The sequence below is a fragment of the Bufo gargarizans genome, chromosome 1 (genome assembly GCF_014858855.1).
Source record: "Bufo gargarizans isolate SCDJY-AF-19 chromosome 1, ASM1485885v1, whole genome shotgun sequence".
In the NCBI taxonomy this organism is placed as follows: Eukaryota; Metazoa; Chordata; class Amphibia; order Anura; family Bufonidae; genus Bufo; species Bufo gargarizans.
Genome location: NC_058080.1, coordinates 60,131,748 through 60,157,847, shown reverse-complemented (window position 1 = coordinate 60,157,847; position 26,100 = coordinate 60,131,748). Strand labels below are relative to the sequence as shown.

Sequence of the window (26,100 nt, the reverse complement as noted above, 5' to 3'; positions counted from 1 at the left end):
AAGCACAGCACAATGAGGGATATTTGCAGAACTGCCAAAGATCAAGTCCTGAGCCACAGAACTGCACATGACGCTGATAAGCTCTTCTTTTATTTGTCTGTTAAGTTGAGATGAAAGTAAAAGCTCTAATGACAAAGGCATAAAAAATCAACAAGTGTTTGAAATGCACTTAAAAACAGCAAAACATGTCTGACTACACGATGCCGCAAAGGAAATCCCTTCCAAAGCTGTAACATGTCCACACAGACCTATAGATGCCTGAAATTCCTCAGTCTGATGGATTTCCTCCGGGTAGGTAAAAGAACATTGCTAGTTGTCACATGGATCTCTATCACGTAGCAGTTCTGGCATTAAGAGAAGAAAATAATTCATGCCATTACATATATACATGCACCCATGTAGGCAGGCCCACAGCTATTCACTAGTGTACAGCATTGGTTGACCTATACACACTGTATACTGCTCCAGTCGAAAACTGATGGCGCTGTCCAGCTTGCAGTTTCTCTCCACGTGACCTCATATCTACAGTAACATGAGGTCTTGACCAGATGACCTTTTGAGTCTAATCTACCTCGCATCTACAGCAACATGAGGTCTTGACCAGACAACATTTTGTCCCATCTACTGAACCTATATACACATGCACCAATGTAGCCAAGCTCAGAGCTAATCACTGGTGTACAGCATTGGTTGACCGGCTGCTATACACTATATAGCAATAGGACATCACATTGTATACTGTTCCAGTCAAAAATTGATGGAGGTGTCTGTCTCTGTCTCTGTCACGATCAGTGTGGGAGGGAAACTCCACACTGAACACAGGAGGGAAGGTAAACAGTAACTGGGCCTGGAAACTAGGGAAGAAACAGGTCACCTCCTAGACAACCCTAATCCGGGCCCTGACTGCCTATCAATATGAATAGACCTTGAAGGTAGAAATATTCATATGCAGGAAACCTAGGCCCTGATTTCCCTATAAGGCCCTGGAATAAGGTAAGGACCAGAGACAACCCATTCCTCCCCAGATGGACGAATGGAAGTCTCTGTCTCAGGCCCAGATACAACAACAGGGAATATAACAAACACAAACAAGCGCAACACTTAACTTCTGTACAGATGGACGAACAGGAACACCAGAGACGACCTCACACCAGCTCAGCCAAACCCTAATGAAGCTATCTACCTCATAGTCAGAAGGGTAGGGTCAGACTATAAAGGGTAGAAGTGATGACCACTGAGCAACAGCTGAGAAAAGGGAAGTTGTCATTAACCCTATCAACACGGAAATCAAGAGAAATCAAGGAGGCTGTTAGATTTCTCCACACTCAGCCCATCTCTCCTGACACCAGTCACCTGAGGGACTGTGACAGTCTCAGTTTCGCTCCACTTGACCGCATATCTACAGAAACATGAGGTCTTGACCAGATGAGATTTTTAGTCTCATCTACCTCGTATCGACAGTAACATGAGGCCTTGACGAGATAAAAATTTGTTTAAACGAGGAGGAGCAAGTCTACTTTCACCCTCGCGTTTCGGCTTTCCTTTGGGAGATCCGTTCAGGGATCTCACAAGCGGTCCAAAACAGATCAGTTTGCGTTCTAACGCATTCTAAATGGAAAAGGATCTGCTCAGAATGCATCAGTTCAGTCTCCATTCCGCTTTGGAGGCGGACACCAAAACGCTGCTTGCAGCATTTTGGTGTCCATCTGATGAAACTGAGCCAAACGGATCCGGCCTGGCACACAATGTAAGTCAATGGGGACGGATCCGTTTTCACTGACACAATCTGGCACAATAGAAAATGGATCCGTCCTCCATTGACTTTCAATGGTGTTCAAGACGGATCTGTCTTGGCTATGTTAAAGATAATACAAATGGATCCGTTCAGAACGGATGCAGAAGGTTGTATTATCTGAACGGATCCATCAATGACAGATTCGCACAAAACGTGAGTGTGAAAGTAGCCTAGGTTGTGAGTTAATGCCACATTACTGGAAGGTCCTATATCACCATGTAATAGCTGTCCAGTTTCTAACATGGTAGCATGCCGCTAACCAATTATCCCTGGATGCAGAACTAGCTTTACTGCTGGTCATACTCTAGATAATCCTGTCACTTACTCCACCCTTCCTAAATCAACCCACATGATTATATTGATGAACCAGAGCAAGGAACAGTGGGAGAGTCCTAAAGATCTGAATCGACTATAAGAGATTTTCCCAAAATGTTCAACATTTTCCTTGTATAATTTCTTCCGCTCATCAGAAAGGCTTACTCTGAGTTGGCATTTTTGAACATTGGGACCAATTACCAGTTTTTCAAAGTTACAGTCTAGTTAAAATGGAACTTGGAGTACTGCACATCCAATACTTCCAACGTGACCGTACCATTGGCGTCCATACGCGACGCTGCCTGACGAGAGGGCTGTCATTTTTAGAGGGTCCTAGATTCCTAAACCTTCTAGAAATCAATACATTTTTCAAGTCGGGTAAAAACTGCTTACGCACTGATGACATCAATGCGATTTATAGTAATTTACCGTATTTTTCTGCAGACTATTTTTGCTCATGTCAAGTGATGAGTCATCATGAGTGTCAGTGGACTAATAAAAGTTGTCATCATTACTACTACTCAAGCCGTGTGTACGCAGGTCACATCGCAATGCTGCAATCAAGCTGAGAGCCTATGACGCTAAACAGTAAAGAAATAGACGGGGTGGTTGGTGTACGCGCCATAAATGATGTAATGGTGATCACGTAGATGGTGCCAAAAATAATTTGTTACAACTGATGGAAATCTGCTTCATCCGTCGTTTCTTGATCATTAGTGCCAAATGCTGTAACGGTCCAAAAAAAATATTACATTTTGGCTAATCCAAATGCACATTTCCCAAAACATGAATGATCTTCCATGGGAAATATTTTCCATGCGTCCTGTTGTGGAAATCAGGACGCATATACCTTAAAATGGCTAAATCTTTCCATCTACGTCTAAATAAAAGGGTTACTCCCATCTTAGAATCTTATAGCAAATCTATATTAGGTTGTTACATGTTGGTCGATGGGCGTCTAAGGGTACTTTCACACTTGCGGCAGAGGATTCCGGCAGGCAGATCCGGCAAAACGTATGCAAACTGATGGCATTTGTCAGATGGATTCGGATGCGTATCCATCTGACAAATGCATTGAAATGCCAGATCGGTATCTCCAGTGTCATCTGGAAAAACGGATCGGGTATAAATTTTTTTGCATTTTTTTGGGTCTGCAGGAATTCGTTTTGCCGGAACACTTAATGACGGATCTGGCACTAATACACTTCAATGTAAATTAATGCCGGCATTCCGGCAAGTGTTTCAGTATTTTTGGCCGGAGAGAAAACTGTAGCATGCTTCGGTATTTTCTCCGTCCTGAAATGGCAAAAATACTGAACTGAAGACATCCTGATGCATCCTGAACGGATTGCTCTCCATTCAAAATGCATGGGGATAATACTGATCAGTTCTTTTCCGGTATAGAGCCCCTAGGACGGAACTCATTGCCGGGAAAAGAATAACGCTAGTGTGAAAGTACCCGAACCTATGAGTGGCTGGGACTACCGCTGTAAAGGGGGCTGCACGATAAGCTCTTTCTAAGGATTGTGGGACCCAGCAACACGTCATTTATGGTCAGAATGGGTAAGTTTCCCATCCAATGCCTATTTTTGAAGCAGAAATTCAAAGCTGACCCTCAGATTTCAACCATGGATGTGCAATTTGAACTGCCACAAAGATTACCCCAAATTATGATGGATCCTAAGGATAAGCCATCACCAATGATGGTAGGAAAACCTTTTTACAGGTGTGTTTCAGCCATAAACCTATAACTTACCACCATGCCGTGTTTAGGAGTATGGAATATGCTGACCAGTATAATGCCCTTGCTCTCCAAACCCACCCAAAGTTATACTTAGCTGGTGCCCACAGCGGTCAAGAACACATCCCCTACAAAATGAGAACCGATCTAGTAGGAACGTCAAGAAGAACAGATCTGTAGTCCTGACAATTGCTCAGACAAAAACATAAAAATGTTTCACAATGTCCATAAAAAATTCTTGAGGGTTACTGGATACAGTTTTATGTCCGGGAAATTATTATCCCTATAAACAGAGGGAATCTCCTCTTCGGAGATGGTAATCTGAGAAGGTAACAGTCTGTAAACTGGTCATCTCCTGGTGAAACGGGTCTGGAGCAAATAACCAATGCCTGTCATGACGGCTTGTTAGCACCGAAGTAACGGCGTACAAATGTGTTTCCCTCTTTGATTCCATGAATACCTCTATAAATCTATTTTATAGCTTACAGACAGACCGTGTGGAATGACGATCTGGCCATAATGTTATTTTATATATGTTACAGAGGTAACCAACCCGAAATGTGAAATATTTCCCATCCGTGCAGTTAGTTTACATTCTGAATAAGTTCCTGTGACCTCATACACCTTAACCTACAGTCATTTCTGGTCATTTCCTTTGTAAATGGTGACACACTTTCCTTCCGTCTTTATAACTAACATAGAAGTCTCCTATAATGAGTCTTAAAGGGTTTAGCTCATGATTGATATAAAAAAGTAACATCAGACATCATATAGTACATGACAATCTCTTTCAAACAAAGCTAGAACCGGCCCTATACCTCACATGGGTCCAGAGATCTCCGCATTGATTGCTCCGCTAGATTGATATCAAGCTGGCAGCTCAGAGGGTGTGTCCTTTCTACTGCAGCTCTCTCCCTATCAGAGCTCAGAGAGTGTGTTCTTTGCTGCAGCTCTCTCCCAATCACAGCTCAGAGGGTGTGTCCTTTCTACTGCAGCTCTCTCCCTATCAGAGCTCAGAGAGTGTGTTCTTTGCTGCAGCTCTCTCTCAATCACAGCTCAGAGGGTGTGTTCTTTGCTGCAGCTCTCTCTCAATCACAGCTCAGAGGGTGCGTCCTTTGCTGCAGCTCTCTCCCAATCACAGCTCAGAGGGTGTGTCCTTTGCTGCAGCTCTCTCCCAATCACAGCTCAGAGGGTGTGTCCTTTGCTGCAGCTCTCTCCCAATCACAGCTCAGAGGGTGTGTCCTTTGCTGCAGCTCTCTCACAATCACAGCTTAGAGGGTGTGTCCTTTGCTGAAGCTCTCTACCAATCACAGCTCAGATGGTCTGTCCTTTGCTGCAGCTCTCTGCCAATCACATCTCAGAAGGTCTGTCCTTTGCTGCAGCTCTCTGCCAATCACAGCTCAGATGGTCTGTCCTTTGCTGCAGCTCTCTGCCAATCACAGCTCAGGTGGTGTATCCTGTTGCAGCTCTCTCCCTGTAGCTGTCTCAGCTTCTAACAGTAGATCCAATTGGTGGCAGCTGGAGGATGGAATTGAGCATGTGCGACCACTTCAGGATTGTTACAAAGGTGGACAGAGAAGTAAGAACAAAGCAGGCGATGCTATTTATATACAGTAGATCTTATTGAATAACTCAGTGGCTATACTACACTTTTAACTACATACAATTACTAAAGTATTCAGTTCCTGCAGCTGGTTTGAAAAACGTAGGATATTTTTCATGGGACTTCCCCTTTAAGGGGGTTATCCAATTCTATAAATGCCCCCCACAATGCCCGGGCCCCTCGTATAGCTCATACTTACCCCGGCACTCGCGTCACTCCGGATCCCTGCATGGCCGCAGCTGCATCTCCCTGTTGCGTGGACCAAAACATCCACGGGGGATGCAGCCAATAGCAGGCCCTGACCGTGACCAGCACCCTTGCATCACGGGTGTCGCGTGATGGGGAGATGCGGCGGTGGCTGTGCACTGATCCAGTGTGACGCGGGTGCCGGAAAGCAGGGTAAGTATGATCTATAGGCGGGGCATTTTTAGAATTGGACAACCCCTTTAAGGTCCTCTAAAAAATAATGGGATGTAGTATATAACTGAAAGCAAAATCCAGCCGGTTCCATATCTCCCATTAACAATGATGATGATTAGCAGCCTCGTTGGTCAGTGCTCCTCGGTCAGATAGTAAAGACTGACCAAATGTTCCATCAAAAATGTCTAAACCTCTTTGCTGACCTCACTAACAAACACACGTGAACAGGTCAGGGCAAACCACAAAATCAGCACACCAACCTCCCGCTGCTGTATCCATCTCACCAATGATATGGATTAACTACAGGGTGATGCACCCCCTACCCAACCGATGACGTTTTCACATGCTGCCGTATGTCTTCGCATGAATGAACAGGTCAATACCTTCCACGAGATCAACATATTCCTCTCCTGCTGCCGTCATCATCCCAGTAATCTACAAAAATATCCCAAGCATCCAGGACATGTGCTCATGGCTACAAAGCAGATAAAACCAAGTGTCGCCAGAGCTCGTCTCTTTACTGCCACAACCAACAATGCAGAATGCTCACAGAACAGAACAGAAATCACTATTTAGGTGCAAATTTAGTGTAGCCCCGGTGACTCCAAACCTTTCAGACCTGTCCAGCCATGTGCAGGAGAAGCAGGAGCATCGTCACTGGTGACTATGCTCCCGCTCCTCCTGGACGCTGCTTGAAGAAAGGCCCTACAGGTCAGAAACGTTGCCTTTTTAAGATCGTTACAACTACAATGGATCGTTTTGGCATTCATCGGCATGTGCGTTGTACTACTTTCCTGGACTATATCCGAGGGATCCTAACAGACGAGCATGTGACCGAGCACACGAACACAACATCAATAACAGAAATTACTATTATGTCTGACATCATTTTCCTGCCTCTAAACACCAAGATGTAGGAATTGGCAAAAACTGAACTGAATTTTCACGGACACTTAGTAACCGAAATAGATAAATCCCTCCAAGCCCTATGTGACTCAGTTTACGAGCAAAGCCCTGCGCAAATAAGCATGACATAATCACGAAGGCGATCAACATATACCGCAATCCTACTGCGTTTTAAATAGTCTCCTTCGATACAATTAGAGTAACCCTGGTTTTTATTTTTCTGCACACAAAAAAACCCCCAAATTGGTGGATTGTTAGGCAATATAATCAATGGCAGACCATCATTAATTATATCTAGTGTTGAGCGAATTGAACGCCACAAAGTAGCAAATCGATTTTCCTGGAATGGCAGCAAACAAATAAAATAAAAAATCATACTGACCTCATTCCTTTGAGTGTGAAGAGCCAGCTGCCACCATCTTGATCTCCCACGAAATCCCATGCGCGGGGACGTACGACGTGATAACGTCATTACGGACCATGTGAGATGTCAATCAAGATGGCGGCGGCCGGCTCTTTGCGATCAAATGGATGAGGTAAGTATGATTTTTTTTAATGTTACACTGTAATATCAATTTCAGATGGCGCGATCAGCTATGAACGTGGCATCTGAGGGGTACAATGATGGGTGGGGCGGCGCTATCGCAGCTCTCCGTTATTGCACCCGCTACTTACAAAGAAATGCGCCTCATGACGAAGTTATTGATCAGCTGTTAGTCCTTTTTCTTATTTCTCTGTCTACCTCAGTATGCACTTCAACCGTCACCAGCCGGATCTACTGTGAGAAGTAGTGTTGAGCGAAGCGAGCTTCGGATGCTTCACGCGATGTAACTTTGTTCAAAACTTCGGAATAATACTGTACGGAGATGCGTCTAGTATAAGAATGTATGGGCTCCGATGAGCCGAAGTAAGTTATTCGCAAAGTCGCGCGTGACTTTGTTGAATAACTTCAGTAGTTGAATTTTAAAGTGGAAAGTCACGCGCGACTTCACGAATAACTAACTTCGGCTCATCGGAGCCCATACATTCTAATACTGTACGGAGACGGATCTCCGTACAGTATTATTCCGAAGTCTTGAACAAAGCGACACTAGCGAGAAGCTGTGACAGGTACAGGGAGAGAGATGCAACAGAAAGGACATACTCCCTGAAAAAGGACATACCCAATGAGCTGTGGTAGGGAGAGAGTTGCAGCACAAAGGACATGCCACCTAAGCTGTAATAAGGAGAGAGCTCCAGCAGAAAGGACATGCCACCTGAGCTGTGACAGGGAGAGAGTTGCAGCAGAAAGGGCATGTCCCCTGAGCTGTAATAAGGAGAGAGTTCCAGCAGAAAGGACATACCCCCTGAGCTGTGACAGGGAGAGAGCTGCAGCAGAAAGGACATGCCACCTGAGCTGTCAGCCTGAAGTCTAGAAGCCCAACTAGGGAAATTAATGGGGCAAGCTCTGAACCCATGTGAGGTACAGGGCTTTGTTAGAAAGAGCTTGTCATGTACTACAAGATGTTTGATTTTAGGTTTTTTATTTTAATCATGGCATAACCCCTTTTAAGGCTTTGAAAAACCACTGTCATATACCCTATTAAGTTATTCTGAGTTACTCGAATGGAGTCTATTGTTCAGGATCCTCAATTTCTTGGCCAGAATGGAGATTGGGTATAAAGGGCACCTCTCACTCTGGAGCATCTGTACTGTCCTGTATTACACAGACTAACTAAGTGGCCCTCCTGGTCTTCAACCTTTAATCTCTTGTACAAGGATCTGGATTCCGCTGCAGGGGAACTACCAGGACATTGCCTCTTTAAATACTGTAGTCTCTGTTCAAGTAACAGCTGGAGAGTCAGGCAAAACCAGTCAGGGAAAGGTTGAGTTTGGGTTACGCAAAGTTCATGCGATCTGATAAACAGTCCGAGGTCAGGACGGGCAGATCAAGGTCAGAACAGAGCTCAGGTCAGGCAGAAAAGGGTCAAATCTGGGAAACAGGCAAAAGTCAGTACATGGGTAGACATATGTAGAAACAGCACACCTTTGCAGGATATTAGCGGACTAGAACCTATTGCTCCGGCATCCTCCCACACGGAAAGGTGCCTTAAGTACCCCGAGGCGGCTGGGGAAGATTAGGGTGTGCACATTCTGGCTGTAGGGAGCACAGGCACAGCAGAAGCAGGCATCACTGTGCTTGAAGATGAGGAACAACGGCAGCATTATTCTGGTGGTCGGGTCCTCCGAGTAGGAAGAGGGGTCCAAACCCACAGGACACAGGAAAGCTGAAGCAAGTAGGACATGCGACAGTTGTGCCTACAGGGAGGACAGAAGCTGCAGCAGCTCTCTCTCTACCACGAACCACCGACATAGCAATACCTCATCATTTCTCATGTCATGCAAAACATGGCTTCAAAACAGACTAATAAACTGCAAACTAAACAGTAGTCAACGTCAAGTAGGACAATTTTCCACATTGCTAACTCTTATCAGGCCCAAACGTGTTCATGATATCATCAGATGCGCTATCCACAATCTTAGAATTAAGCCCAGAACGTCAGTCACACTGGCTGTCAACACATGGAGCAGATTAATTGCCATACATGACATCACAAATTCCACCGTCGTGGGCAGAAGGTAGATCACCTTTCACATCACAGAAGTCCTGATACCAAGAAGCTTCCACCTCTTCAAACAGAACAACACAATCTCTAAGAGGCTTGTTTTTCTACATGACGTCAATGAAATCCAAAGTTTTTATGTAATACTAATTTTTATTCTTTAAGGGGACAAAAGAAGAGGGATCCATCAGTTTCGACCTGGGACATGTTATTCCAGCACACAAGTCTGAGCAGCGGCTGTAGAAGAAGTGATGACACTCCATCGAGTTCTTCTTTTAAAGGGTTTGTCCGGACTCTCCTCCCTGTTCTGACTGTAACAGGTCAGCCAGTGTCATGGGGACAAAACTGCTGACAGATGCCCTTTAAACAAAAATAAATGAACTGATTCCACACCACTGATGCATACTGAATCCCCGCTTTCTGATCCCGTCTCGACACACAAGCACTGGCAAGACATATCGGCTCGGCCAATCACTGCGAAGGTCAGCGATTGGCTGGGTGGGAATTTCCTGTACTGAAACGGGACCAGGGAGCAGAGACCAGCAGTAAGCGATCGGTGAGGTCAGTATTGCTTGTTTTATTTATTTTTAACCTACTTGGCTCCGTTTCTAAAAAAAATTCTCTCTTCAAAGGGGTTATCCCATAAATTCAAAAAAACACTATCTGGAGTAATACACACCATTACTTTAAAAACCGCCGCTCTCCAGTGTAATTTACACTTTTTCCATTTACATTATCTGAAGGAATTCTCTCTTCCCTTTTTATGGGTAGGCAGCATCTCATCAAGCAACGTAACCACATGAGTGCATTGCAATTAGCTCGTTAACCCCTTCCTCCACTGCCTATAAAATAGCCCCTCACGCATGGCACTAGTGATTCCACTAATAAATAGAATTTCCTTCTCCACTGTCTAGAGAGATATTATCTTATTATATATATTGTATTTCTATGGATTCAGAAGTAGGGATGAATGAATGAAAGGTGTGTGGACCACTTCACTATGGGATCGCTACGCCAGCACTGAGGGGACAGGAAGGGAGCAGGAACACTACTGAGCGTGTTCGGCCTGTTTCACACTTGCGTTGTTAATTCCGATATTGAGATCCGGCAGAGGATCTCAAAACCGGAATTAAATGGATCCATTTTGAGTTTGCACATCAGGATGTGTCCGTTCCGTTAGGATGCAGTTGTGTGAAAATAAAAAATGGAACAAAAAGGATCTGTCAATAAATACATTGAAAGTCAGTGGGTGACAGATCCATTTTTTTAAGATCCTAAAAAAAACGGATCCGTCAACATTGACTTATATTGTTTTTAGTGACGGATCCAGTTTGTTCCGTTTCTATGACCGGACACAAAACTGCAGCTTGCAGCGGTTTCGCGTCCGGTGACAAAGCGGAATGCTGCTGGAAGGGAATACATCCTGATCCATCCTAAACGGATCTCTTTCCATAAAGAATGCATGAGGACTAAGCGCAAATGTTTTTTTTTTCGGTTTTGAGATCCTCAACAACGCAAGTGTGACAGGCCTTAGCCCACTTCTGAATGCAGGAGAAGGTGGACCAGAATATCAGCCACAGGAGAAACAGCAGAGGGCGCTACTAGAGAGGAAAACATCAAATACATAAAAAATTAAAAAAAACCTATGGGGGTCATTTATTAAGACCGGTGTTTTAGACCCATATATCTGATGGTGGATCTACCTCACGTTGGCCCATCCAGCGCCAGTCTAAATGTGGCCTGTCCCCTTCCCCGCCATGCCCACCTTTTTAGACCTGGCTTGAGTGGGAAAAGTAACAGATCGTGGCGCAAGTAACCTTTGCACCGCAATCTGCGCCAGAAATACGGGCGTATTTCTGGGTAATAAGTGACCCCCTAGATTTTTATAATATCCAGTGAACCAGCTGACATCAATCTGACCACAAAGTAGAGAGATTATTTCCATTGTCATAACCTTTCAAAAATTCATGCCAAAAATAACTCCTAAAACAATAAAATGTACATATAAATAAAATATAATAAAACTGCTATCCCTACATTAAGCTATGAGCCTAAATGAATTGTTAGGAGGATATTGATAATACGCTCATCTTATATTTATAATTTATTGATTTACAAAAAAAAAAAAAAGACTGGAAGTAAACTCTACAAAAACATTTGTCAATTGCACTCTGGGAAGGAAAGAATAATTCCTCCAGGACTAGTAATAGCAATCAGATTCCTCCCGGATCAATGTTCTTCTCCAGTTAAGGGACAATCAAGACGAGGAGAACAGTCGACTTCCCAGTAATGAGGGATCAGTAACTCTCGGCACATTCTATAATATCATTATTATTACGTTTTGTCAGAAGTATCTATGTCCTTTAGACTGAATCAGTTGGCGTAGTGGAGCCAGCACATTCGTTGGGTTCTTTTTCTCAGTTATAGATACTTAAAAAATGTTCCACACTTTTTAAATCCGTACCTGGATCTGAAAACTTTTGTAATTGAATGTAATTAAAAATTTAGCATAGCCAGTGAGTTATTTAATAAAATGTATCTGTAAAGCACCACTTGCTGTTTGTTGTTTGCCTAATTTCCCTGTCCACCTTGCTGAGGTGGTCGCACATGCTCTGTTTAATTTTTCAAGTGCCACCATCCAGCTCTACTGTTCAATGGGTTTTTCTGACGTTCAGTATTGATGCTTCATCTAAAATCAGGTCAATGGGGGGTCGGGTCGTTCAAAGAGGCTGAGGCACTCTGGTGAGCACTGCAGCTTCTTCCTAGGCCAATGACATCACGTTTACTGGTCACGTGGCCTATGTGCACCTCTGTTCTATTCAAGTGAAGGGCATGGGCTGCAATACCAAGCACAGCCACTATTATAATATATGGCGCTGTGCTGGGCATGCTGCAAGGAGGCAGCAGCACTCATTGGAGAGTCGCGATCTCCTCAAACAGTTGGGGTACAGGAGCTTGAATCCCCACTAATCTGATATTAGGGACCAATCCTAAGCATAAGCCATCAATATTGAACTCCCTAAAAACCCCTTTAAAAGCTGTGACAATTACAGGAAGAGACTTTCAGCAGTAAGGACATGCCGCTTCCCCCCACAAGCAACCCCGCCACCCCCCCCCCCCCCCACCACCACTCAGAAATGCCAGCTTGAAATACATCTAGCAGAGTAATTGGAGCAGCAATGAATGAGGAGATCTCTGGACCCATGTGAGGTACAGGGCTGGTTCTAGCTTTGTTAGAAAGAGATTGTCATGTACTATACAATGTCTGATTTTCACTATGGATAACCCCTTTAATAAGCAAGTTTTATTGCTATAGATACTCAGGATACCATTAAAAATAGTTGCCCGGTGGGTAAAATTTGGGCAAAAAAAAAAAAAAAAAAAGAGTCAGAATGGCTTAAAATATTAAAAGAAGTCACACCTCACCGATCCTCTAGTGGAGTGGTGACCCACCAGTCAAGAGAGACCAAAGACTGGTGGGGCACCTGGGATGCACCAAGACGGGAGTGGGGGAGTATTGGTGAGGTAGTCTGTGCTGGGCACCCCTTTTAAGCAGTTTTAAAAGTAATCATGAAATCATATTAACACGCTTGCATTGTAATAATAACCGTTGCACCCCTACCCCCCCCCCCACCATCACCTGTATCGCCCCCAAGTACACATGACCAGTACCTTACACCCTTGGATAGGCACATGGAAAAAAAACTCCTGGCTTTTAGATGAGCTGCAGTTCTGCTTGTGAAGTTTTCCTGAAATATTAATGCCATTAAAAAAGTGAAGTGAAGTCACTCTTGCTTGTGCTTTTACCATTTCGCATCATCATTTATTTACAGCGCTCTATAATGGGTTGCTCGGTGAAGTTCTCCTGGAGCAGAACATGGCTTTGAGGCAGAAGAAAGCTAATAATTACACAACATCAGGCATACATTATGAATAGGGCATCATGTACCAAACAGAGCAAACGCAAGTAGGCGCTTCTAATACCAAAATATACTGCTTCTATAATAAAAAGTGTTGCCCGATATGGAAGCTATTTATTTGTTTTACTCACTTATATAGCGCTGATATTTTTCCATAGCAAATTGGGGCTCACAATCTAAGTTCCCTATCAGTATGCCTTTGGGGAGAGGAAACCCACACAAGCATGGGGAGAAGATGCAAACTCCATGGAGATGCTGTCCTTAGTTGGATTCGAACCCAAGGCACCAGTGCTAACCACTTAGCCACCATGCTGCCCACTTGTGAGTTTTCAACCAATAAGAGAAGCTCTTAGTGCAAACATACTGGTCGATGATTTGCTTAATCTGTACAGGCGCACACAGGCTCCCTATGGCTCCATATTACAGATATGGGAGCACACAGGCTCTCTATGGTTCCGTATTACAGATATGGGAGCACACAGGCTCTCTATGGCTCCGTATTACAGATATGGGAGCCCACAGGCTCTATGGTTCAGTATTACAGATATGGGAGCACACAGGCTCACTATGGTTCCGTATTACAGATATGGGAGCACACAGGCTCTCTATGGCTCCGTATTACAGATATGGGAGCACACAGGCTCACTATGGTTCCGTATTACAGATATGGGAGCACACAGGCTCTCTATGGCTCCATATTACAGATATGGGCGCACACAGGCTCTCTATGGCTCCATATTACAGATATGGGAGCACACAGGCTCTCTATGGCTCCATATTACAGATATGGGAGCACACAGGCTCTCTATGGTTCCGTATTACAGATATGGGAGCACACAGGCTCTCTATGGCTCCATATTACAGATATGGGAGCACACAGGCTCTCTATGGCTCCATATTACAGATATGGGAGCACACAGGCTCTCTATGGTTCCGTATTACAGATATGGGAGCACACAGGCTCTCTATGGCTCCGTATTACAGATATGGGAGCCCACAGGCTCTATGGTTCAGTATTACAGATATGGGAGCACACAGGCTCACTATGGTTCCGTATTACAGATATGGGAGCACACAGGCTCTCTATGGCTCCGTATTACAGATATGGGAGCACACAGGCTCACTATGGTTCCGTATTACAGATATGGGAGCACACAGGCTCTCTATGGCTCCATATTACAGATATGGGCGCACACAGGCTCTCTATGGCTCCATATTACAGATATGGGAGCACACAGGCTCTCTATGGCTCCATATTACAGATATGGGAGCACACAGGCTCTCTATGGCTCCATATTACAGATATGGGAGCACACAGGCTCTCTATGGCTCCGTATTACAGATATGGGAGCACACAGGCTCTCTATGGCTCCGTATTACAGATATGGGAGCACACAGGCTCTCTATGGCTCCGTATTACAGATATGGGAGCACACAGGCTCTCTATGGCTCCGTATTACAGATATGGGAGCACACAGGCTCTCTATGGCTCCGTATTACAGATATGGGAGCACACAGGCTCTCTATGGTTCCGTATTACAGATATGGGAGCACACAGGCTCTCTATGGCTCCATATTACAGATATGGGAGCGCACAGGCTCTATGGTTCAGTATTACAGATATGGGAGCACACAGGCTCTCTATGGTTCCGTATTACAGATATGGGAGCACACAGGCTCTCTATGGCTCCATATTACAGATATGGGAGCACACAGGCTCTCTATGGCTGCAAATTAGTTAGAGAAGTATTCTAAACTATAAGTAGCCTTCCTAGGGAAGGATACCTTCACAGTACCGCATCCACCGATATATGTTGTGTAAAACTTAAAGCACAGGTAAACCAGGGGTCAACTGTAATTTTGGGTGCCATATTACAGCTCAATAAATAAAAGGAACTTGTAAGAAGCTGTAATATGGTTGTGTGCAAGAGGCCTTAGGCAACAGCCTCATTAGTCTAACCCTTGACCTCCTTCTCCCATCATGGGCCTGGGCTAGAGTTTCAAGCCTGAGGAGTACATATTGGGCTGTATGCGAATGACCGAACTCATATATTAGTACGATAAAATAGCGCAGTCGCTATGCCTGACAGCATCCCTAGTAGCTCTTCCATATGTATCAGGTGGACGACAGGTGTAAAGGCGGTTAAAAATTACACTCCCTGATTACCAACAACTCAGTTTAATCTAATGACCCCTCCCTGATAAAAGCAGTTTCTGTAGACGTGTAGGCAATGACAGAAGGGAACTATGAAGGCGACTCTTAAAGGAAAAGTTCCCACAGGTAGGGAAACCTGCACACACCCATCAGAGAGCTGATTGGACAGTGCACCATGAAGAGGGTGGGGCTTCATGCCTTACTGGCCTATTACAGGCAGAGCAATGTGGGGAGGGCTCCTGCTGCAACCAGATGCCTTACAGACAGGTCTGACCTGAGGTTTTCTGAGAAAGAAGAATGGATAATCTGTGGGGACACATATATAGTAATTCTTTATACATAAATAAAACAGGATAGGACTGAGGAACAGAAGACAGTAAGTAAAAAGTATTAAGCAGTAAAGCATTAGCTGCTAACAACTGCATCGATATAAAGATAATTGTACAAACAAGATTAGAAAAACATGACTGCTTTGTTTCAGAAACAGTGCCACCCCTGCGTAGTGGTGGTGTCTGGTACTACAGGTAAGCTCTACTAAACTGAATGAGGATGAGCTGCAATACCACACACAGCCTGTGAACAGGTGTGGCGCCGTTAATGCAATTACAATTTTTTTTTTATGCATTTTTTTAAACCCTATTTACAATGGAAGTTTGCTGGTTGTCATCCCTGACTCTCCAAGCAAGGTCCAACTCCACTGACCCTCTAAATCAGGGATGCCCAACCTGCGGCCCTCCAGCATGCCCAGACAGCCTACAGCAGGGCATGGTGGGAGTTGTAGTTTTACAACAGCTGGAGGGCCGCAGGTTGGGCATCCCTGCTCTAAATGAAAGGACTCACAGCAATTTGGGGTAAATACCATTGATTTTCGTTGAGCGAGGTTTCATTATAAAAAAAAAGGGCATGAGAAAACGGCAGAGCGACCCGTCTCAACTCATGTCGTCTCCAGGTTAATTGGGTGATCCCTTATCCCAGTCTGTTAAACATTTGCCCTCCTCAATGTACATTCACGTAGATGATTTATTGCATTCCTCAGCTGAACCATGGTTTATGACGGGAAAAGCCTAACATATTGGCAGCGATGAGAAAGCACGGCCTAGAGGACACCAGCTTTCTACCCTGTATACCGGCTAAGCAGGACTAGGACTATTTTTCCTAGATCTCGGTTTGGAACTGAGCAACTAACCTCTGTCCGTCCATGGACTCTGAATGGAGCAGTGGCACGCCCAATAGCCAAACTCGGTCACACCAAGGAAAAAACGGGGGACATGGGACTACATTCTCGTTGAGATTTCGTCGATCTGATAATGATGACCTATCCTGAGGACAAGTCATCATTATCCATTACTCAATAACCCTCCTAATGGTAAAATCCCCTTAAAAGGCAACTCGTCACAATGAACATGGTGTCTCTTCCCTGCGCAGCACGTTATAGATCACGAGAAGTTGAGCGGACCAATACATCATTTTGTTGGAAAAGATTAAAGGGGTTGTGCAGGATTTTAACATTGACAGGTCATCAATATCAGATGGGCTCGTGTCCAACACCGCTGGCGATCAGATGTCTGTCCACTACACCATGGACAGAGTTGTGTAGGTCCAGCGCTAATCTGAAACAGCTGATCAGCTAGCAGGGGCGTGGGGTGCCAGACCCCGATGTGATATTGATCTTAAAAATTCCCCTTAAAGAGTCCCCATTACCTCTCCTGACATGTCAGTTTTAGTAACTACTTGCATTCCCCACGTCATAACAATTGTGGAGCTTCTATTCTTATGGCTCTATGTTATGCCATTCCTTTATTATTCCTGCTAGAAATTTACAAAAAAATAGTCAGCAGTACGTAGTAAAGGTACTGCTGGGTGCTACCAGTAGTGGGTGTGTCTGACTCTGTCCAATCAGTGCTGCTCTTGGCAGACTGTGCAGGTTACACATCCCCAGCTGGTAACACTCTTCTGTACCTTTACTGCAAGTGCTGACAATTAATTCATAACTTCTAGCAGGAATAATAAAGGAATGGCACAATATAGAGTTGTAAGAACAGATGCTCCAGAATTGTTATTACACGGGGGAATGCAAGTAGTGACTTAAACAGACCTGTCCGGAGAGGAGGCAACTCCTCTCTAAGTAAAACCTGTAATTTATTCATTTTAATTCCTACTCATTCTGAGCTTTAAGAGTCCTGTCCATTGTATAACTGCGCCTGCACAGGTAGCTGTCAATCACTGACTGCTCCGCCCACTGGACTCTTAAAGCTCAGAATGAACAGGAATTACAATGAAAGAAAAAACAAGTTATACTGAATCTTTCCCCACAAAACCACATATCAATCTGCTCAGCTCCACCTGCTCTAGAACCTGATGCCCACAGACAAGACAGTAATGGAAAAAGTTCGGGTCCTTTAAGGTCGACAGCCTATCACAGTGCTCGGCTTTCACAAGCAAATTCTACAGCATTCAAAGCCCATTAGACGTCATATTCACATACTCTATATTTTCATACTCCAAATCATTAGATGCATGATGACTCGGCTTTACAAGGGTTAAAATCCGGCGTATTAAAGGAAATGATCTCACTGAGGCTTTGAAGGCAGGTTTCAGGTTTCTCCTGCAAACCCTGACTGTCAACAGTCAATCAATGGCTGCAGAGATGCATAAATCCATTCTACTGAGACAGCCCCGGGACCAGCATCCCCATCTGCCAAAAGGAGTCGGCTCTATTGAGGGAATCCTCGTTAATGGCTATAAAATGCATCGTCCGGGTCACCTGGGGACCGGGGCATTAAGTGCATGGCTTTACATCTCTCCGTGAAGAGACGAGAACAGTGCGGAGGGAGAGAGGGAGGATCTGGCCAGCGGAGATCAATAAAACTATTACAATAAGACGAGTAGACAGCTATCCGACTGGACAGGATGAGGTATATATTTATTTCATCTCCTTATTTACCCAGAATCAGAAAATGCTACTTGAAAGTTAATAGTGGTGCGATCGATACAACTGCAGCGTCTTCATTCATTATTAAACCGGACTTCTTCCGATTCCGCAGACGCCCTAATATTCGGAACAGAAATTTACCATTGGCTTGTACCTATTAAAGGGAAGCACTCGTTGCATCTCCTGTAAAGGATTAAGTAGGGAATTATATAAAACAACAGCACAGTAAAATTGTTGTAGATGTTGAAATCCCTGCCGTTATATCACCCACAGGTCCGTCAACAGAATGAAGGCTATCATTTAGTGTAGGTCCGTCAACAGAATGAAGGCTATCATTTAGTGTAGGTCCGTCAACAGAATGAAGGCTGTCATTTAGTGTAGGTCCGTCAACAGAATGAAGGCTGTCATTTAGTGTAGGCTCCGTCAACAGAATGAAGGCTGTCATTTAGTGTAGGCTCCGTCAACAGAATGAAGGCTGTCATTTAGTGTAGGCTCCGTCAACAGAATGAAGGCTGTCATTTAGTGTAGGTCCGTCAACAAAAATGAAGGCTGTCATTTAGTGTAGGTCCGTCAACAAAAATGAAGGCTGTCATTTAGTGTAGGTCCGTCAACAAAAATGAAGGCTGTCATTTAGTGTAGGTCCGTCAACAGAATGAAGGCTGGCATTTAGTATAGGTCCGTCAACAGAATGAAGGCTGGCATTTAGTGTAGGTCCGTCAACAGAATGAAGGCTGTCATTTAGTGTAGGTCCGTCAACAGAATAAAGGCTGTCATTTAGTGTAGGTCCGTCAACAAAAATGAAGGCTGTCATTTAGTGTAGGTCCGTCAACAGAATAAAAGCTGGCATTTAGTATAGATCCGTCAACAGAATGAAGGCTGTCATTTAGTGTAGGCTCCGTCAACAGAATGAAGGCTGTCATTTAGTGTAGGCTCCGTCAACAGAATAAAAGCTGGCATTTAGTATAGATCCGTCAACAGAATGAAGGCTGTCACTTGTGTGTAAGTGTGCAATGCAAAACCTGTACCAGGACCCCCTCCTGCCATGTGTCATTTATGATACTGGCGTTTCTGCCAAAAAGGAAAAAATAAAAAAGCAACAATCTATGTAACTGTCAATATAAGGCCGGACTCACACGAACATATACCAAACATGTCCATCCTTGAAGCTCATGTGCATGGTGACCTGCCCACAGGAAGACCAGAACTCACAGCATCCTAGACATACGCTCATGTCCGTTAGAGGCCATTCAAAGGAAATGTTTCCCTTCTCCCTTTGGCCGAGATCCAGATGTCATATGCAAAGGGTCCTGGATGGTCATGACAGTGACCGAATATATTTAAAGGGGTTTGTCAGGAGCAGAATACCGATGACATGTCCTCGGGATAAGTCATTTATATCAGTTCAGTGGGGGACCAATTCAAACATCAGCCGTTTTGAGGAGGCCACAGCTTCCCGGTGATGTCACGGTCATCAGTAACAGGGCATACGTGCAGCGTTGTCCCATTTTGGCCTAGGCCAAAAATCGTTGTGGCTAATGTAAACCACAATTTTACCATCTAAAACATAGGGAAGTATGACTATTGTACTTTTGGAAAACCCTTTTAAAAAGTGACAACCATCTTCCATACTTCATATACATTTACGGCTCATTCAGATGAGCAATGTTCACGTCCGGGTGCTGTCTGAGTGTAGACTGGTCAGCACCTGGACCGAACACTGGGCCAATTCACATTTTCTGGATGGTCCGATTTTCCTGCAAAATTCGCCAATTTAAAGTCAATGGGTATGCAATAAAAATTGCCAGCACATGGACGTGATCGACATGCGGCCCTATTTAAAAAAAAAAAGTCCATTTGGCAGGTTATAGGCCAAATGGCCATATTGGATGAGTAGAGCATGAAATCAGTGCTGCAGCTCGATACATGATGGGAGTAACAGTCATGAAAAAAAATAAAAATGAAATTTTAAAAATTTGGTAAAAATATTAAGAAAAATACGTTTTCACCAATGAACCTATCGCCCCACTCCTAGTAATGCGTTTTTTAAGACATACATGTCCTACAACGGCAGAGGCTCTTCTCATTGGTGACCATACACCTCCCCTCGCGAGCCGCCTGGACGTTACTCTATTGGAATGCACAATACAAGGCAGGATAATAGACAAGAAATTCAGATAGCCAGTTTAAATATAGCAAGTTGTATCTAAAGTTAGAAATGTTCTCAGGAATATGTTTAAGTACTTGTGTGCCTCTGGGATTGTGAAATGAGTTGTGAGGCCCCACAGCAAATGAGCTAATGTTCTCCAGCTCCTGCACACTACGCCACTGCCGTGATGTAGCACAGAACGCATTACCAACGGTAATAAACAGGGCCGACTCTGCCGATACTTTTGTGACTGCGGGTTGTGGAGGGGAGCACTGGTGCAGAAGGAAAGGGTTAATCACCCAACTTACTGCAATGGGCCATACTAATAAGTGTTAGAGAAGTCAGCAACCTGCGGATATAAAACATAGTATTGCCAATAAGTCTTCATATACTGGAGTTCTTCCAGTAAGTTTACACACAGGACTGGTCTCTTTAAGGAGATTCAGCACCCTGCCTTCTTCTCTATGCTTTTTCCTTTCAATTTGGCCTCTCCTGACCCATTTTCACCATGTAAACCAATCCCTCTGGTTTCTTTCCATCCAGTATGTAGCACTTCCTGTTGCTGTATCCATCCAAACCCATGATGCACTTCTCCTTCCTCTGCCACAGCTCCAGCACCGCCCCTAACAACGGCCAGCTAGTTTATAGCTCCTCCCACACAGCTAGTTTAAAAGACACTACCCTACTGCCCCGCCCATGGGCATAACATCACAGGAAATGAGAAAGAGCTACATGGTCATGTGACCACAGCCAAGAATGGAAGATAGGAGCAATAAAAGGCAAAAGAAATATATCACAAAACTACATCTACCTTCATAAATGATTATTTTAAAGGATGCTGATGCAAACTGGAAAACCCCCTTTAATGTTGCAGGTCTCTTGGAAGAGTATTAAGGGCCCATTCATTCGAGGGGATCTGTGAGGCTGCTAGCTTACGCTTTTTCTGATGTAACCTGGCATAAGGCCTCATGCACACGGCCGTTGTTTTGGTCCGCATCCGAGCTGCAGTTTTGGCGGCTCGGATGCAGACCTATTCATTTCAATGGGACCGCAAAAGATGCGGACAGCACTCCGTGTGCTGTCCGCATCCGTTGCTCCATTCCGTGGTCTGCAAAAAATATATAACCTGTCCTATTCTTGTCTGCGTTTTGCGGACAAGAATAGGCAGTTATATCCATGGCTGTCCGTGCCAGTCCGCAAATTGCCGAACGCACACGGACGCCATCCGTGATTTGCGGACCGCAAAACACACAACGCTCGTGTGTATGAGGCCTAAGTTCCATAAAACTGGAGAAACGCTACGCTGAAACTTTACAATACACCACTAAAGAAGTCCATAAAACAATTCTCTTTTTTTGCCCTTTTTTACATTGAGTTAAATAATCTAAATAAAACATTACAAAACGATAGTTGAAAAGAAATGAATGCGGGTTAGAATGGAAATTCTGGACACACAACACAAAATGTGGATTCACTGAACACGTAAGGAAACTTAAAAAATCCTCCTTATACAATCATGAGAAACAATTTACCGGTATGTACCGCATGGTAAGAAATGTCAGATTCCCAATATTCTGTCCTGCAAATCCATCAGCACAAAGCAGGAGTCATGTATAGAAGACCGCATATTGTCTACGGAGCGGCAAAAACTGGTTGTTGTAAAACTGCTGCCTTCATATGGCTGTAATACAGAACATTTGAGTATACATAGTACACTGTTTAACTGCACTTGGATCACTATAGATGCCTATGGTGGTCTAAGCCCAATACCAATGGACTACACGGGGTGTTTCAGCTATAGGACTGAAGCTAAAATGTGCTTGTATTATGGCAAAGAGGAGGCATCCTATAGGCTCCCATATATATTAGAACATTATCAACCGAACCCACAGTTTTGGCAGGACTTGCCAAAAATCTAATGCGCATGAGAGCTCCCAATTCTTCCCTAAACAGATATTGTAGGATGGGTTGAATTTTAATACCAGATCCTCCTACCAGAGGAGCCTGTATTACGACCAAGTGGAAGCATCCTATAGGCTCCCATATACATTAGAGCATTATCAACCGAACACACTATTTTTTGGAGGAACTTACCGACAATCTAATGGGCATGGGAGCTCCCAACTGTTCCCAAACAGATATTGGGGGCAGACTCATGGGGTGGGTTGAATTTCAATACCAGATCCTCCTACCAGAGAAGCTTATATTACAACCAAGTGGAAGCATCCTATAGGTTCCCATATACATTAGAACATTATCAACCAAACCCACCGTTTTTGGTGGAACTAGCCAACAATCTAATGCGCATGGGGAACTCCCACCTATACTCCCAACAGATATTGGGGGCAGACTCATAGGATGGGTTGAATTTCAATACCCGATCCTCCCAGCAGATAAGCTACAACCAGAGGAGTCTGGCAGTGGCATTTTCCTCTCTCGCCCAGTTGAATCAAGTGTGCTTGTGTATGGTGGGTTTGGTGGAGCTTTTGGCTGAATGAGATACTGAAGGAGTGTGGGCACCTTTAGCTAAGGTCAATTGAACTAAATGGTGGACAGATGCTAAAACGCAGGGAGTAATTCATACATTGAACAGTACAGGGAGGCTACAAAAATTTGCCTCCGCTGCCTTCCTAGGGAAGAGATTTTGATAACCAAAACCTTTAAGAGAATTTGTGTATATGCAGTTCTGTACTAGTCGGATATAGCAGTACCTCCGACTCTCTGGCTCACCAAAGCTGAACCTACACCTTGAATTCCATTACTTCTACCTTGGTTCTCCTCCACTACCTTGACACATACTCCAATAAGTAAATTCACTTTAAGTAACTCAGGCAAAACTGTGTATTGTTTAATGGAGTCATCAAAAAAGGGAAGACTCAATGAATTCCTATGTGATGTCACGTATCTAATGTCCTCTAAAACAGATCTTATCGAGATGGGTGGAAACAGAACACTTTGTGAAGTACAAAGATATCGAGCCACTTGCTCAAAACAACAAGTACAATGCAAAAATAATTAAAAAATTGCACTGATCTAATAGGAGTCAGAACCGCCATGTGGTATGACTTATCAATGGGTTACCGTGAAAGCTTTCACTGACATATACATACTGTAAACCGCCCTACGTTAAGTGCATTGCGCAATTTAACCTATTTGATGCTGGAGGAAAAGCATCGAAAGGCACCAGGATACAGCGCCTTCCAAAGTGAAGATACTGAAGAAAAAGTATTAATACAAAAATTTATTGCCGCTAATTTATAACATAATTCCTGGCATCACAGAAAACCAAGCACGATATAGTAAAATTATACACTGGCTACAGTATTAGTAAATTTGCTCAATTATGTGTTAATGGTGCCAAATACCAATGCAACTGAAGCCAAATTTATTCAAAAGTGGTACGCAATCTGGCAATGGCAAAACATGCAGCTCATTTGCCGTTGCCTATAGTACCCCATCAAAAGGAAAAAGTCGCACAAGGTGTAAGGAAGATGGCAGAACAACAGTACAAACCCATAACTCAAACTATCTCCCGGCACTAGTCATAATTGCCCATAACTCAACGGTTCTCTTGGCACTACCCATAGGCATCGATAACTGAACCGATCTCCCGGCACTACCTATAGGCACCCATAAGTCAACCGATCTCCTGGCACTACCCTTAGGCGCCCATAACTCAATGGTTCTTCCAGCACTACCCATAGGCGCCCATAACTCAACCAATCTCCTGGTTCTACCCATACGCACCCATAAAATTCAACCTTTCTCTTGGATAACTGTAGGCACCCATAACTCAACAGTTCTCCCAGCACTTCCTGTAGGCACCCATAATTCAACCATACTCCCGTCACTACCCATAGGTACACATAACTCAACCATATTCCTGGCACTACCCATAGGCAATCATAGTTTAACTATACTCCCAGCACTACCCATAGGTACCAATAACTCAACCATACTCCCGTCACTACCCATAGGTACCCATAACTCAACCATATTCCTGGCACTACCCATAGGCAATCATAGTTCAACCATACTCCCGGCACTACCCAAAGTTACCCATAACTCGACCAATCTCCAAACACTACCCGTTCATGTAAGCACCCCAGTAATGCATATGCAGTGGAATATCTTTTGCCAACTAATGCTCTAAACCTTCTAAAAATTATGATTCCCAAAAGCGTTTGTATACGCAAGCTAAAATAGGGACAATTACGGAGGGCTTCCGACACAAGCAACATGATTTACAGGGGTTAAGTACACAATGGTGACACCGTTTTTTCAACATTTTAAAGGGCAGGAAGCAGTCGGAAAAGTATGATGACTGTAATAGCAGTCTCCTATATGTTGTATGGCTGCGAGAAAAGAAAATGATGGGGTTTATGAAAACACGTAGAGGCTCTGGTTGACAACTTTGGTCCTTCACGGTACGCACCGGGACATTACGTCTCCGATACACTCAATAAGATCCTGCATTGTGAAAGGTAATCGGACACCGGTGCAACATTTCCGTCGACTTTTGTCGAAAAAGTTGAGTGACTTGAATTGTGCGGAAAACACAATGCACCGGTGAATACGGAGATACCCAAAAGCGGCTCTTTATTTCTTGTCTCGTTCCATGGAAAGCGGTGGCAATCATATACTCATGCCTGTTATTTCGCCGTACATCATGTCCTTTGTATCGGGCCAAAGTTGCATCAATAAAAAAGCCTAACGGAAATAACACCGTGCCGTTAACCTGCGACGAATGCAACCTGTAGTATCAAAAGGCACAAGGCGACGAGGTTCTGCAGCAGCAGGCGGTGCATCATTTCCACAGGTTGATGCACTAGAACATACGGGCTCAGCTGCTGCATAGGAGATTATTGATGAGCTGGCCTGTGTGCAGGAGACATTGTAGGAAGCCACCAGCAGTATTCCTCTGCATTCCTCCCTGGTATTCATGCCATAACCCAGGCGAGATGCACAGAGGAGCAATCACCCCCTATGCACATACCATACATGCCTGTCTACATGCAGATGGAGCAGCAGCCTGGGCTCGCTGCTGCTCCCCACCCACCCTCACTGCCTCCTCTTACCTTCCCTGGCTTTCAGCAGCACAGTGTTGGCCACAATGTTTTCAATCTCCATGATCAGGAATGAATGCAGTGCAGATCACGCATCTCTGTTCCTAGCAAGCAGCTGCCCTCTTGGTGCATAGATCCTGAGCATGGGCAGCCTCATCTCCAGCAGCAGCAGCACATTGTGTGCAACCTCCTAGCATTGGGCATACATAGAGTGGTTCTGTGCTCCAGCTCTGCTGCTCTGCTCTGCTGGGCTCCTTCCTTCCTGTTTTGCTCTCAGTGCTGCCTCTAGTGAGGAGGGGACATGGCTGGAACCCCTCCCAGAAGCAGAATGAACCTTCAGTGTGTGCTCCAGCCAGCTTGTGCATTCACCTAAGCAGAGATTTGTCAATGATGCACACGGGGCGGCGAAGAACACACGTCTTGTCCGTTGCTAAAACACACAAACTGCAGGATCTGTCACTCAAGAACCTGCAAGGGTTAAATCCGCCAGTGATGGAC

General features: G+C 44.4%; 1 protein-coding gene across 2 annotated transcripts in view; it reads right to left on the bottom strand.

Moving 5' to 3' along the window:
- The window catches only part of GRK4 (G protein-coupled receptor kinase 4), a 186,513-nt gene extending 160,648 nt beyond the window's left edge, over positions 1–25,865 (bottom strand). The window contains exon 1 of one of the 2 annotated variants that reach the window (XM_044295702.1): positions 25,615–25,865. In XM_044295702.1, the coding sequence (XP_044151637.1) occupies positions 25,615–25,666 (52 nt within the window). In that variant the 5' untranslated portion in view covers positions 25,667–25,865. The remainder of the gene's footprint in view (positions 1–25,614) is intronic. The other variant, XM_044295694.1, reaches the window with a different exon arrangement.
- Positions 25,866–26,100: the final 235 nt, after the last annotated feature.